This window comes from Thamnophis sirtalis, unplaced genomic scaffold (genome assembly GCF_051295495.1).
Source record: "Thamnophis sirtalis isolate CommonGarterSnake01/CBP01778 unplaced genomic scaffold, rThaSir2_p1.2 scaffold_3, whole genome shotgun sequence".
Classification (NCBI taxonomy): Eukaryota; Metazoa; Chordata; class Lepidosauria; order Squamata; family Natricidae; genus Thamnophis; species Thamnophis sirtalis.
The window spans coordinates 96,757,951-96,773,387 of NW_028261383.1; the positions used below are offsets into that span (position 1 = coordinate 96,757,951).

The 15,437-nt window shown below is 36.9% G+C and overlaps 1 protein-coding gene across 2 annotated transcripts in view; it reads left to right on the top strand.

Moving 5' to 3' along the window:
* Positions 1 to 14,973, top strand: part of SLC22A4 (solute carrier family 22 member 4) — a 61,654-nt gene extending 46,681 nt beyond the window's left edge. The window contains exons 6-10 of one of the 2 annotated variants that reach the window (XM_087709557.1): positions 2,130 to 2,227; positions 3,865 to 4,079; positions 7,682 to 7,864; positions 8,737 to 8,872; positions 11,534 to 14,973. In XM_087709557.1, the coding sequence (XP_087565683.1) occupies positions 2,130 to 2,227; positions 3,865 to 4,079; positions 7,682 to 7,864; positions 8,737 to 8,872; positions 11,534 to 11,615 (714 nt within the window). In that variant the 3' untranslated portion in view covers positions 11,616 to 14,973. The remainder of the gene's footprint in view (positions 1 to 2,129; positions 2,228 to 3,864; positions 4,080 to 7,681; positions 7,865 to 8,736; positions 8,873 to 11,533) is intronic. The other variant, XR_015695963.1, reaches the window with a different exon arrangement.
* Positions 14,974 to 15,437: the final 464 nt, after the last annotated feature.

The window sequence follows — 15,437 nt, forward strand, 5'->3', positions numbered from 1 at the left end:
ATGTAATTATTTACCAGCTAATGTGTGAAGTTGTTTTCTCTCCCAATTATACATTCTTGGTGGTAGGTGGCGATAAAGCAGAAAATTGTGCTAAGAGAAAGTAAAGATTGGCAATGCATTGGTCGGCTGTTGTGTGTTTCTCTGTGGTTCAGTTTGCAAAGAGTTTTAACTCCATTTAACTTTGATATGCCTTTTCTCCGAACCCAGTCCAATCAGCGCTTTTAAAATAAAGATTATAGAAGGAAACAGAAATGAACTCTTGTAGAAGGCCCAAACTCAGTTTTTATAGTTAAAGAAAACTCTTGACTTTGTACTCAGAAGTCCTTTAATTTTACCAGACACATGCAAAAAACAAAGGATTTTTTAAAAATTATAGCTTAGGGACACACTTTACACTGGCACTCCCCAACCAAATTCTGGAATGGAAAATTCCAGGAGAATGTTAATTCCGCTCTAAAACTGAAATCAAATAGTTGTACCACATTACTACAGTAGTTGAGTATCTAGTCATCTCTCCTTGTTGATTGCTCTGGTTTGGTGGACACTATCTGTTTTCTCTAAGGAGCTAATAATGACTTGCAGTTGTAGTAATTAATGAAGAAAAGAAGCTAATCTTTCAGTTATTTTTCTTTTAATTTGGTCTGAGCTTATTTTAAGGACAAGTTTTCCCTGGACAGTTTACAAACATATATCTGTTGTAGGAAGTTACAGTAGTCCTTGCTTTGCGACTACAGTTGGGATTGGGCCTTTCATTGGTAAGGGTAGTGGTCATTAAATGAGTCATGCCCAATTTTATGGCTTTTTTGCTGTTATTAAGTAAATCATAGTCATTAAGTGAATCAAGTTTCAGTTTAATTTTATTTATAGGCCGCCCAATCCCGGAGGACTCTGGACGGCTTACAGAGAGGGGAAAGAAAAGAAAATAAAGAAAATAAAAATAAAATAGGCAAGTTAAAAAACAACACAGATACATTCATTTCAGTCGGGGCTGGACCTCAACGATGAAGTCAACAGCACCAGGCCTGCCGGAATAGCCAGGTCTTGACAGCTTTTCTGAAGGCCATGAGAGTGGGTGAGGTCCGGATTTCTGGGGGTAGTTCATTCCAAAGGGTCGGGGCAGCCACAGAGAAGGCCCTCCTCCGGGGAGCCGCCAGCCAACATTGTCTGGCTGACGGCATCTGAAGGAGGCCCATCCTGTGGGATCTTACCGGCCGCTGGGAGGAGTGTGGCAGTAGGCGGTCTCGCAGGTATGCTGGTCCTTAGCCATGCAGGGCTTTAAAGATAATAACCAACAGCTTGAATTGCGTCTGGAGACCAATAGGTAGCCAGTGCAGCTCGCGGAGGATAGGTGTGACATGGGTGTACCTAGGTACACCCAATATCGCTCGCGCGGCTGCATTCTAGACTAGTTGCAGTCTCCGAACGCTTTTCAAGGGTAGCCCCATGTAGAGCGCTGAATACAGCTTTCTCCATTGACTTTGTTTGTTGGAAGCCAACTGGAAAGATTGCTGAATACCCCTAAATACATGGTGGTTGCCAAACACTCAAATTTGGATCACATGACCATGGAGATCCTGCAACAGTCATAAGTGTGGGGATCAGTTGTAAGTGCAAGACCCAGATCTTTTTCAGCACCATAATTTTGAATGGCCATAAGTCTAGGGCTATAGTAGCTGTACTTCCTAAGGAAACTCACCCTGAAACTGGGAACCACATCAACTTATTGACTATTTTATTTCATATCTGGCCAATTTTTATTATGGAACTCTTGTTGCTTAAGTACGTGTCATGTGTTCATCAATAAACATAATTCATTAGACTTCTTTTCCCAACAATCCTTGTTAATTGATTGTTACTAATTTAGGCTAATTCTCAAACATAGACTGTTTGTCATAAAGAATTTTGAAAAATAATTCAGTTTTGAACTGGTCTCCCAAACAGGTTAAAATCTGTGCAGAATGAGAATGAAAATACATAAAATTGTCAGAATGGAAGCAACCAATAAGTCTCCATTTTCTTTAAATGGCTTGATTTTTCTTTTCTTTGCCTAGTATGCTATCCAGGACATTTATGTTTGTTTACTTGCTTGGTTTTGGAATGTTCCCTTTTTCCTTTTTTTTCCTCCTAAGGTAGAAGATTTGAAAGCCAAGCAACATCAGGGTGTGTTTTTGGACTTGTTCAGAACACGAAACATTGCAATTATGACTTTTATGTCTCTTCTTTTATGGTAAGGTTCCGACAGCAGGCTCATGAAATGCAGAGGCCCATTAAATGCAGAGACCCGATGATCTGTTTTTTTGTTCGGGGCAAATTAGGCTGTTTGGGACATTCCAATCCTTATTTATCAAATGAGATTTTATTTTAGATTTTTAATTGATCATTTTATGTCACTGCCCTGCTTGGCGTATTCAGCTGCCCTTAACATGTGAAGTGCCATTAAAATGTGATGTAGGTCAGAAAATTGTGACTGTTTTTATAAAGAATTTTCTATAGCTAGAGGACCTTTGTTAGGTTGCTTGCTGATGCGTGTAAGTATGAAGGGATTTTGGAGTTGTGAGCAATGGAGTTCATGCAATCAGAAGCACTTCAGTAACTAAACTGCATCAGAACACTTTTGCCTACTTCTTTACCATAGCATTTTAACCAGACAAGGCTAATTACTAACAGGATTAGATGTAACCCCAGACTAAACTAAATCACACTATTATTGTTTCCAGCCCTAAAGATCTGATAGAAAAATAATAATAATAAACAATTTAACCAAACAATGAAAAGTCAAGGAAAAAGGAAACAATTTACATTTAAGCACCAGAGATGTCCTAGTCCAGTGAATTTTTTGCATGATTTTCTTTTTAATAATTTTATATTATTGAAAATACTGAACTTTATCAGCAAAGGTAAAATACAAAAAGAAAGTCTGCCTATTTAAATAGCCATTTGGACATTAGTTTTTAAAGGCTACTATTAATGCAAGCACTTTTGGCACCAGATAATAACGAACATTGTTCACTATACTGTAGATTATCAGGAGATTCAGATACAAGCTATTGCATAGGCACCATTTATTGTATTACACTTTCCGCAATCATATACATTTCTTGAACAGAAGGAATCAATATCTAACTCTCAGTTCAATTAAATCTTTAGCATTTCATATACTGTATTAGATAATTGAGAGTCCTAAGAAGCTGCTTGTCTTCCCATATGAGCAATCAGCATTTAAAATTAGATAGTTTCATTGAATGGCTTGCCTCTAACAGGTACATGCCATAAAACAGCCCTAAAGATATTTTAGGGCAGCAATGTCAATCTCAAGGCCCAGGAGTCTGATCCAACACAAGTGATGTTGAGCTGGCCACACACCTCCTGCCCTTCCCTCCGCCCTCCCCCCCTGCAGGAGGTCAAATACAATCCTGTGGGCAACCCTCCCAAGCTCCGTTTTTGCTGGCAGAGGGTTGCAGTGAAAAACAGACATCACCATGCCCACCTGAGGTCAAACAAAACCCTGATTTTGAGGGTTTTGAAATTGAGTTTGACACTCCTGCTTTAGGGCAAACAGTCAGCTTTTCCCTGTTGTGATTAGAAGGACTAGGTTGTAATTCATCCAGGGATTTTATGAATTTAGCCCTGTTTGTTTAAGATACCTGTTTACATAAATTATTGAAGAACAGAAATGCAGCATCGAAACATAAATGTCCAGAAGGTTGTATGTGTAATTTCCCAATGTATATTTTACTCCATTCCAATCCAAAAAAGGGCCATCTAAAATAGTAAAATAGGAAATAAGCCTGTTCTGCTATTGGGCTGATTGTGCCAGATTATGGTTACCGGTATTTATATTTGCTAATTTCTCTTTTATCTCAGGATGTTTACATCTATTGGCTATTTTGGCTTGTCACTCAGCACCCCCAATCTGCATGGAGATGCCTACTTCAATTGTTTTCTGTCAGCAGTCATAGAGGTCCCAGCCTATGTGATTGCTTGGCTCCTCCTACGGGTCTTCCCTCGACGTTATACAATATCTGGCACCCTTTTCTTGGGAGGAGGAGTTATTTTGTTCATACAGTTGGTACCGCCAGGTAAGATCATTCATTTCGTTTCATTTGTGCTGTAGTAATTGACAATACTATATGAGGAGATGGAACAAGTGTTAAACAATTATTTTTTACACCTATATCTTACGAATTCTCAATTTTCTATTCCAGGAAAATTCATTAATATTATGTGTAGATAGAGATCTGCATTCACAGAACATTGCAGGACTGTTTTATCAGTTTATTTTTGTGACCTCTCTGTACCACACATCTAACAAAATACACCCGTGCAAAAAAAATTTGAGAAAATGTCCAAATGGTAGGGCGAATTTGGTGGAAAGCCAAACATAGTTGCTCAACTTTTGCATGCTGTGATCTTTTTACTGACCTTCGTTGGATTTAAGGCTGGGCAAAAGAATAAATATATAATTGACTTTTAATGATTACATTTGAATCTCTAAAAGATTCTTAAACTTTGCAATTCTGCAGCTGCCCACTAAAGGGCAGTACAATCCAGTTCTGGTATCAATAGCATGATTTTAGTATATATGTATGTGTATGTATAAAACTTTTTATTTTATCAATGTATTAAATACAATGAGAAATAAAAATAGGAAATTAAGGGTAGGAAAAAAAGAAAGGAGGAAAGAAAATATGAGGTATAAGGGAAGAAAGAAAAAGGCATTGAATTCTGACTCTTTTCAGCACAGTACAAGATAACATTACAAACTTTACTACATGGCAATAATATTCTAACATACCCATTTTCCCTGTGAAAGAGCCCTTTAATGCTCCAACACTGGAAGTTTTTAAGAAGATGTTGGCTAACCATTTGTCTGAAGTGGTGTGGGGTTTCCTGCCTAAACGGGGATGGACTAGAAGACCTCCAAGGTCCCTTCCAACTCTATTATTCTATTCTATTCTAATTACCCAAGGCTCTCCAAGTGACTTCAACTCACGTTTGAGATGCCTCAGTAATACTCATGCAGTACCTTCAATTATTCTGCAGCTGCCATACAAGCAGTCCCTACTTATAACTATTTGTTTAACCACTATTCATAGTCACAATGGCACTGTAAAAATTGACTTATGAACAGCCCTCACATGTGCCTCTGTGAGTTTTTAATTTTTTAATAATTGCATTTTTGAAGGGCATTAAGTGTGGAAGTGATTTGCTTCTAACCAGTGGGCATAAATTTCTTTACAGAAAGGAAATTACAACTACCCTTCAAGTTCTTGTTTCTTTCCCAAGTTCCAGAGTTATTGAGACATAATTCAGATTGCCACCAGAATGCCTGTTTTTTCCGATCCTTCTTTAATTCTTGCTTCATGCTCAGCTCCAATAGTATTTTCAGATACAGTGTCGAATTTTATTTATTTATTTATTTGCATTGCCATTACCTGAGATCCCAATGGCCATGACTTTCTTGGTCTTCCAGAAGGCTGTGAAAACCTGACTTTTCCTCCAGGTGTTGGGCCAGGAGAATAGATAAACCCAAAATAGATATGATTGTGTAATTCAGGTTATTCTATGGTTTCTTGGTTTCTTAAATATGTAATTATTTTACCTTGTTTGCTTTTAACTACCCAGCGGTTTTTTTTATGTTAGAACAGGGATGTCAAACTCCATTTCATTGAGGTCCCCATCAGGGTTGTGTTCGGCCTTGGGGGCCAGGTGGGTGTGGCCAGAGTGGGTGTGGCCAGCTCAACATCACTCATATTGGGGGCATCCTTCCCAGGCTCCATTTTCGGCTGTTATGGTCTCCTGCAGTGGTCTGCCAGTGAAAACGGGCGGCCCTCCTGAGCTCCCTTTTCACTGGCAGAGGCATTGTGGGCCAGTCCCTCACTGTTTCCAGATCTAAGCACCCTGTGGGCTGGATCTGCCCTGTGAGCCTTGAGTTTGATACCCGTGTGCTAGAGCAACTATGCACATTTTCTAAGTACTGTATTTTTCAGACTATAAGATGCACCTTTTTCCCTCAGAAAAGAGGCTGGAAATCTGGGTGCGTTATACACTGAATACAGCATTTTTTTGCCTCACAAAACCCCGTCCCCTTCATCAAAATGGCTGTGCATAGCTTTTAGGAGGTTTTCAGAGAGCTCCTTGGGGGCTGGGGAGGGCAGAAATGAGAGAAAAACTGGTTTTTTGCTCATTTTTGCCTCCCCCCCACCCCCCAGGAGCACTCTACAAGCCTCCTAAAGACTATTCATGCCCTTTGGGGGGGGGAGAACGGGCCCGTTTTCATGAAAACCCGGCCATTTTTGGGAGGTTTGCAGAATGCAAAAACTTTTTTTTTTAATTTGCCTCTTCAAAACCTTGGTGTGTTTTATACTCCAAAAAATGTGGTAAATAAATAATTTTACAGCATCATTGTAGATACCAACTTTCATGTGGCCTGAGTCTTGACAGTATCTCTAGCCAAATGTCTTCTCCTTCATATCTATCTGACTATACTTTGGAGTTGAAAGATTCTTTCTTTGCATGCCTATAATTTTCATTTTCAGGCCCAACAAGCCATTCCTTCAGACGAAAAGCAGAAAAAGAAAGAAATCAAATCGAACAATATTATGGTCATATTGAGCTAGCAACATATTGAGCAATTATTTTGCATGGCTTCTACTTTATGGTGCATGAAATCTGTTTACTTTTTGAAAAATGGTTTTTGGATCTGTGATAGATTGAACAGATTCTGTTAAATCTATCAACAATTCCAGTGACCTGGTTTATTAATGGCAGATGTATGGCAAAAAAAAAGCTAGAAAGACTACTAGTGAGTTATATGAGACCATCATGCCTGCAGTTTCACATAGCTACAGTTGTACTTTCACCTGAGTAGCATCCAGTGGTGCGTTCTGGATCCCATTCTAACTAGTACAGTTGGAACGGTGTCCATATGGATGCACACGCATGCATCTTAGCACTTCCGCGACGCTCCAGCTGCTCTGCAGAGCGTCGCACAGGTGCTATACGCACCGTGCACGGAAGCGCAGAAGCCTTAAAAGAGAGGTAAGGAGCTCAGGCGGGCCAGAGCACTGTACCGGAACGGGAAGGCTCTGGTATGCCCATACTGGGGGGTACCACCTGCAACCCACCACTGGTAGCACCTTTATGAAGCAATATTGTTTGGATAGCTATATTATATGTCCAATACGTGCATTAATTAGGTAATTTTAGACAGTAGTGATTTTTCTCCCTAGCTCTGATAGATTGCTCTAGTACCTTTTTTTGTGATGTACAGCCATGAAGACATAAGGCTATTTGTGATTGAACAAGTGATCTTTCACCCTTGCACAGTCATCTTTGCATGCATAGCCACTTCTTTCTGGAGATGTCTATATTAGTATCACGATTCTCAAATATTTTATATCATTTTCTGAGAATTCATGGGTTGATATGAATTAGGCCTTAAAAGCATGCCTGAGTTTTCTCAGCTTTGCATGGTAGGTGGACCAAGGCAGTCATAGAATGGTTCCCACTTGATAAAAAAGCATCTGCAGAAGAGGCCTTCATCCTGCAGTGCATAGACAATGGATAAAATGATGGTGATGACGATGACAATTATAAACTGAAGTAAAAGTAGGAGGACTTGTGCAAAGTTGGTAATAAAAGAAGCACTGAAGTTTTGTTTCTTAACTTCTTTCCACAGATCTCCACATTCTGTCTCTCATCTTAGTGATGCTGGGGAAATTTGGGATCACATCAGCCTTCTCCATGCTTTATGTCTATACTGCAGAACTCTATCCAACGATAGTAAGAAACATGGCGGTGGGTTCTACTTCCATGTCATCCCGGGTGGGCAGCATTATTGCGCCATACTTTGTTTTCCTGGGTAAGAAATTTATCATTTTAAATGTGCTCAAAATAAAATGCTCCCTAGTTTAGCTTTTAGACGATGGAGAAAAGCTCAGTAAGCTTTTCTGTGGTCTCATTAATCCTGTGTTTATTTTGTAGGCTTAACTCGCATTGTCTTTCAAAAGACCTAGATATACAGTGCAAGCCATCATTATTCTTCTAGAAGCACTTGATTCCTAGTTCTTTTCAAATGGTGGATTATAATTCATGACCAGTAATTATTACTGGTAGTAAAGAACTATTTGGGGATAGTGGTTAAAGGTGCCAGGCTCAGAAAGGAGGAGTTCGAATCCTTCCTTAGGCACAAAGCCAGCCTGGTGACCTTAGGCCAGTAACTCTCTCAGCCCTAGGAAGCAGGCAATGGCAAACCATCTCTAAAACATTGCCAAGAAATCAACACTGATTTAAAGGCACAACAAAAAACTATTCTTAATAAGATTACAAGAAAGATTTTGTTGCATAGTATGCAACACTGAAAAATGGATTTCAAACATATATACATTCATTGCCAATCATTCATAAATCTTACTTAATAAATCACTCTCTAAATGTCTGACTTCTTTAAATCATACTTTCTATCTAATACTGAGGTAATGTGCAGTAAAAACATCGATTAAAACATCATAAAATGTGATTCAAAGGAATAAAATCACAAAACAAAACACTGTGCACATTGGATAGTGTAAAATAATATAATTTTAAATAAAAATCATGAAAGATTGCTGTTATTAAGGTTAAAAGGAATACATCCAGATAAAATCCAGGAGGAAAGAACAGGAATCAAATAGATATAGTGATTATGAATTAATATTATAATATGTAATAAATCTACTTTTCATGTTTTACCAGGTGCCTATGGTAAATTTCTGCCTTACATCCTCATGGGCAGCCTAACGTTATTGATAGGGGTTCTCACCCTCTTCTTACCAGAAAGTTTTGGGAAACCGCTGCCAGAGACATTTGATGAGATGCAACAAATTAAAGGGTAACTTGATTTTACTAAAACAGAATTCCTTACTGTATTTCATACTAGCTGAATCCCCATGCTCTGCTACGAAACTATGTGATCAGGCTTGATAAATTGACACTAACAGCTTGAAAATTAATGAGTAGTTGCAATCAGCCTCTCCTCTCCCCTTCTCTCCTCAGGCTTGCCCCACAGAAGTCTCTCCTCTCCTATCCCCCTTCCCTGCCTCAGGCTGGCCACATTGATTCTGTCCTACTCCCTTCTCTCCCTCAGGCTTGCCCCACAGAGGTCTCTCCTCTCCTATCGCCTTCTCTCCCTCCGGCGTGCCCCACAGAGACGTTTCCTATCATCCCTTCCTCTCCCTCAAGCTGGCCCCATTGATCCTCTCCAAACTCCCAGCCCGCAGGCCGGATGAGTCACGCACTGGCCACGCCCAAGTGGCAGTTGGAACAGAGATCTTTTCAGGTGGGGAGGGGGGAGTATAACATCTTAACTCCTTAGCATCAGAGCGTGTTAATAATAATATAAGAAATACTAATGATCTGATGGTCATTTTGAAAAATCCTTTCTTAGCGAGCACCTAGAAGCCAAGAGGAGCATACGTGCCACATTTCAAGTTTGTAGGCTTTACGGTTCTGGAGATTTCGTGATGCGGTGTGAGTGGTTTTTGTTTTTATATATATAGATAAACGCATTGTGAATGGAAACAACTGGTAATTCATTCAAAAGATCTTGAGTTTCCAACCTCAAATTAGTATGCTAAAGAATGCTAGTGGACAAATAGTAAGTGATTCAGAGGGATCAAGCAAAAATGGAAGATTAAAATGCTGAATGCTATGCTAATTACCAAGATATTTTAAAAATAATTTTCTATTTAAAAGATATGCTTTTTCCAAAAGATAATTAGTTCAACATTCTGTCCATTATGAAAATCAAAAGATTATAGGAACTGATGGAATATCTATATAAATATTGTAAACAACAGAAGAATCAGTAAACATTCTAATCAAACTATGCCACCCAATCTGGATATTGACACATTGATCCAACAAATGGGAAGAGATCATTCTACCAATAACAAGGAAAGGAAGCTTAACAGAGATTACAAACTATTGCAAAAAATATCCTTGATTTCACATATTACCAAAACGGTGTTAAAGATTGTGACATTATAGGCCAACTTGGAAAGAGAAATATCAGATATTGAAGCTGCTTTGAGAGACATTACTATTACTCAAGCAATTGGATAATTAAGAATGACAAAGAATACCAAAAAGAAGTCAATAAGTGTTTTATTGATTATAGAAAGCTTTTTGATCATTCAACTACATGAAGCTATGGAGTGCCCTTAGGAAAATGGGAATCACAGAACATTTAGAGCCACTGAAGTTGTTAGGTAGATAGCCAAATGAACCTATTGAAAAAAAATAAACTCATTGTCCTCATGAGAAACATACACAGGAAAGGACCAGACTGTATGGAACAGGGTGAAACAGGAGTGAATATACTTTCTCCTTATTTATTCAAACTTATATGGCATATATGTTGAGAGCCAGATGAAAGAAGATTAATATGATTTTAAAACTGGAGGAAGATATATCAATCTCTGCTGATGACAGGACTCTGATAACTGAAAATCAAATGATTGTAAGCTCTAATAATGAAAATAAAGGCACATAATGAAAAAATAAAGTGGATCAAACTAATGACAACAGATGCCATAGAATAGAATTGACAAGCCATTGAAGTGATAAACAGCTTCTTCCTTTTAAAATCTATTAGCACCAACAGCGAGTGAACCAACAGTCGGAAAATACATCACAGGCCACTACTTGATAGGGGGAAAAAAGTATCTTGGAGAAAATAATCAGATATCACAATATGTACAAAAGTTCAGAAATGTATAGGCAATGTTTTTTTCCCCTGTGATACCATATGGAAGCAAAAGTTTTGCTCTGAAGAAACAGTATATAAAGAACATTGAAGATTGATAATTTTGAACTTTTAAACTTTGGGAAAATTCCTGAGGATATAATGGTAACAAAGAAAGCAAAAGTTAGCATACGGATAGACCTTGACTTAACAATCATTCATTCAGTGAGCATTTGAAATTAGGATAGTATTGAATGAAAGGATTTATGACTCGTGCTTAACTTATGGCTATTGCACTGCTCCCATGGTTACATGATCAAAAAGTCAGGCACTTGTCTGACTGTATGGTCACGGGGTACTGCAACTTTCCTATTCCCTCCCTCCCAGTTTATGACCTTTTGATTGCCCTGTAGAATAGCACATTCATTGGCAGCAGCACGGGGGCTGAAGTAGAGACTTGAGGCTTTTAGCAGTGTCAGACAACTGCCCCCCCCCCCTCCTCCGGCCTGGACTTTTCATGGTATTTGGAGAAGAACATGCAGAGTTTATAGAATGAGGCTTCCATTTTAGCACTCCATTCTTGCGAGGCCAGGTTCTCCAAAGTAAGTATTTCATTCAGTTTACTGGAAATAATTTCCTACTACCTGTCTTTGAGATTGATTTAATTAATCAGAGCCACTCCTTCCTTAATAGGTTCACTTTTATACCAGAGGATATTTTGATAAGACAACATTAGTCTTATCAGTAAGTAAACTAATTGTTTGCTGCCGTCATTTCTAATGTACACAATTTCCTATTTGTTTTTAGGTTAAGCAAAAAAAAACATCTCTACAAGGTAGAGATATCAGAGCAAAATGAACTTCCCATCAAGAATATGACATCATTTTGATCATATCAATTGAATGGAGGAGTTTGTTGTTAAGTATATTTCTAAAGATATATGAAAATCAATAACACTATTACAGAGACTTTTCCTAATGATCCTGCGGTTCTCAAAACACTGATGTACCAAATATGTGGAATTGTTTTAAATTGCTGTGTTGGCACAAGTTACTTTTATCAGTAACTATTTCTATTCCTTGGTTTGGGATTTGCATTTTTGTGAGGTCTTGAATATTTTCATCTCTTCTTGAGGTGCAGGTATTGTTATTGTTATATGTGTATTTATACGTTATATAACTTTTTAGTTTTGTGTTTCTTGAACTCCAAACATTATTTTTAAGTATTCTAAAGTCTGGAATAAGATCTATAATGTTTCGCTTTAGAAAATAAATGGCAGAATTTTTGTGGATAGGGCTGTATCTTCTAAGGCTCACTTGAAAAATCTTTAAAGGAAAAATTAACTATAATAAAATGTAACTTTAAACTTTAAAAAGATATTTTTGAAAGTGAAGCACATGTTTTGAAATTAGTTTATCTATTAGAAATAAATTATAACCATATTTTCCTCTGTCAACTAGAAAACAACTCTGAAAATCCAAAATTTAAAATTCACTATCATTGGTTTCTACCTTTTAGGAAATTCGCCTGTCAATGCACACAATATGTAGTTTTCTCCACACTTTTGCATTCTACTTATTTATATGATCAATTAATTCACTGGGCCAAGTAAAACTCTTTATTTTCTTCAATGAGAAATATAAGTCAGGTGTTGTGTTGGATTAAGTCAGCCTGCCAGAAGAAACTGTTTTATGAAACTGGATTTTTAAAACATTTTAGGTGATAAAGTATTAAAGATGACGGTGTGCATGAGCTTGTCAGCAAATCCATTGCTGAGAAAGTCATATGATAAGATAGTGATTTAAATCAAGTATTCAGACAATTGGGTCTTTATGTATAGATCACAATTTATTGTACATTAAATACTGAAATTCTTTATCTTTTGTCCACAAAATCATATGCCTGTATCTATTACTTGTTTGAAAAGCTTAAAATGGCATTTTATGAAAATGTAAACTTCTGTAATTCAGATTTTGCCTGCATCATGGGAGGAAACTGGCTTTCCTGCTTTTACTGCCCAAGTAACATTCCTAGTAATATATTAATCAGATTTAATTCATTAAAAAGTATGCAACCTGCTAACTGTAGCAAAACCGCAGAATATGCTGTGTTTCTGTACCATTAATCTGAACACAGCATGCTTTGTTATAATACTACTAGTCCAGAACAATTTGTTTTATGACCTTAGATGAATCTTCTCCAATGTGATGATCCCAAGAAAATGCTGACTATTTATGAGACTGATGGAGTTTATATTCTAATATATCTGATGGACAAGACTATCTTGGACATTATCTGTGAAGGTTTTGTGAAGGCTGCTTTAAATTTTACTTAGCAACAGTTTTAAATATGGCAAAGAAAGTCTTTATAAAAGCAGCTTTTTCTAACCGCTCCTTTGAAAACTAAAGATTAATAACTTCACATTCTATATGAAACATCTGTATCTACCTTGAAAAAGAATGGCAAAAGAGCAAAGCAGCATTTAAATCAACTCCTTACTTTCAAGTGACAAATTCAGGACTAGTACCTCTTGTTCCTTGTAGGAGAACACTTTGCCTTATGAAGCCTGTGCAGTGATGCTAGCATTATATGAATGTATGCTATGTTCATTTTTTTTTCTATTTTTTATGGTTCTGGTACAAAACATTACCAGTCTTTAACATGACTCTTCTAATATTCAAGTTATTTGCAAGATTGCCAGGTTCTGAATTGCAAGCTATCGCTGTGGATCCACAGTGTTTTCTCAGGTTTTTACCTATGGCAAACAGGCAGGATACTGAAACACCATGGGGGGGAGGGAGAGTTCACGCTAATGACTCTCAATAAAACTTTCAAATAAAATTGTTTAATAATGTATTGTAATCTGGCAATATATTATGTATAAATATATTATGTATAAATATTTTGAACAAAATAATGGATTCCTATACAGTTTTACCCTGTTGTAATTGTAACTGTTTCTAAGACAATATTTGTGGTACTTTTTTGGAGAATCTAGTTTTTCTAGAGTTTTTTCATTGTTTGAGAGTCTCTTGATTTTTAGTTCAACACTGTCCAGTTTAGAAAGCTGCACTTTCTAGAAGATTGTGACTTTGCAATTTTGTTTTTAATTTTTGGAGGGATCACTTCTCAAAGACTATTACAGTATTACCTGACCTAGTGCAAGTTGTAAAGACATTTTAACCTCCTGATATATCCATAATTTCTTATAATATAGTTGCTTTCATCTGAGGTCCAATTTAGTAATTGAAGAAAGTCTACTAAAGAAAGCAACAATTGTAATTTTTTTGTCTTTCATTGCTAAGTAGCTGAAGATTTATAACTTCCAGGCATGGTTTTTTGACATATTATGTTCTGTAGTATTAATAATTACTGCATAAAAATATTTTTCAGTAAAATGTACATTCTTTGCCAAAATAGATCTTTCTCAGGGATTTTTCATATAATGATTGCAATCTTCCAAAGACAGGAAATGGAAGGACCATTTGGAATGGAGGAAGGCAAGTCATTGTCACATTTTAGTCCTTCCTTTACTTTGTTTTTTTTCTGTAAAACAATTGTGGTGCTAGCCAAAGTTTTAATTATGTCTCCTGGTAAGCAGTATGCACAATTTTGCATTCGGTGAAAAACATTCATCAGACATGCAAGTAGGGAATCAGTACTTCAATAGAGCTCCATTTTTTGCTACTGCCTTGAAAGACACTAAAAAGGAAGGAATCTGGCTCCTATTAGGTTGCAATAAAAGGCTACAAGTTATAAATCAGGCTGAGCAAATTCCATTCAATTGTTAATTTTGTAAAGTGCCTTGTAGTCATGTTTGGTGTTCCTTATTTAAAAAAAAGACGGAAGTTTCTCAGTTAACCAAAGTGTGAGTTATCTATTCCATATATCTCCTCTAACAGCTCTTTTAGATGTGTTTTGGATTGCACTTATACTGTATCTGATAATGTATTGAATATTGATTGGAATCAGGTTCTCCAATTGAAAGAACTGGTTTTGTGATTAGAAGGGGGAAGGAAGTGCAGTGGTCTTTCCTATTGGAGGATCCTCAGAGCAGATCGAGACAAAGGTGTAAGGCAGAGAGGAATTCCTATCTTACAAATTTATGTTCTATGTTGGACTCTTCACTGTTCATTTGGATTGTGCCGATTTGTATAAAGTTTATGGAATCTGTCATGTATCACCCTGTAACAGTATCTCTTTATTTTCTTCATTGCGAGTAAAACATAAACAAAACCTTCAAAACATATGCTGAGTTGTTTTCTGTGCTTGAAGAGTAAAAAAGGGAAATCCCACGTGTATAGTAATATAAAAAATACATTTCCTTCAGGTGCTGATGACATTGTTCTTATTTAGTCAAAGAACTAACAATATGAAACATGAATATATACTGTAATATATGGAGGTTGGGGAACCAATGAAACTTAGCCTGAGAGTTGATGCTGATTTAGTATTAAATAACGCAGATATCAATAAATATGAATCACTTTAGGACAATTATGAGGACATTACAATCAATACTGCATTATAGTTTCAAATTTGGGATAGGGTATCTTAATAACAAAACAAAGTAGCCATGATATCCCGAAGCAGACAAATACTTTGAACAATTATCAAAGCTGTTAAATTTTTTTGGTTCACATCACTACTTTTAATAATAATAATTTGTCAATGCACAACATGTACAATGAATGAGACACCCAATCCTATT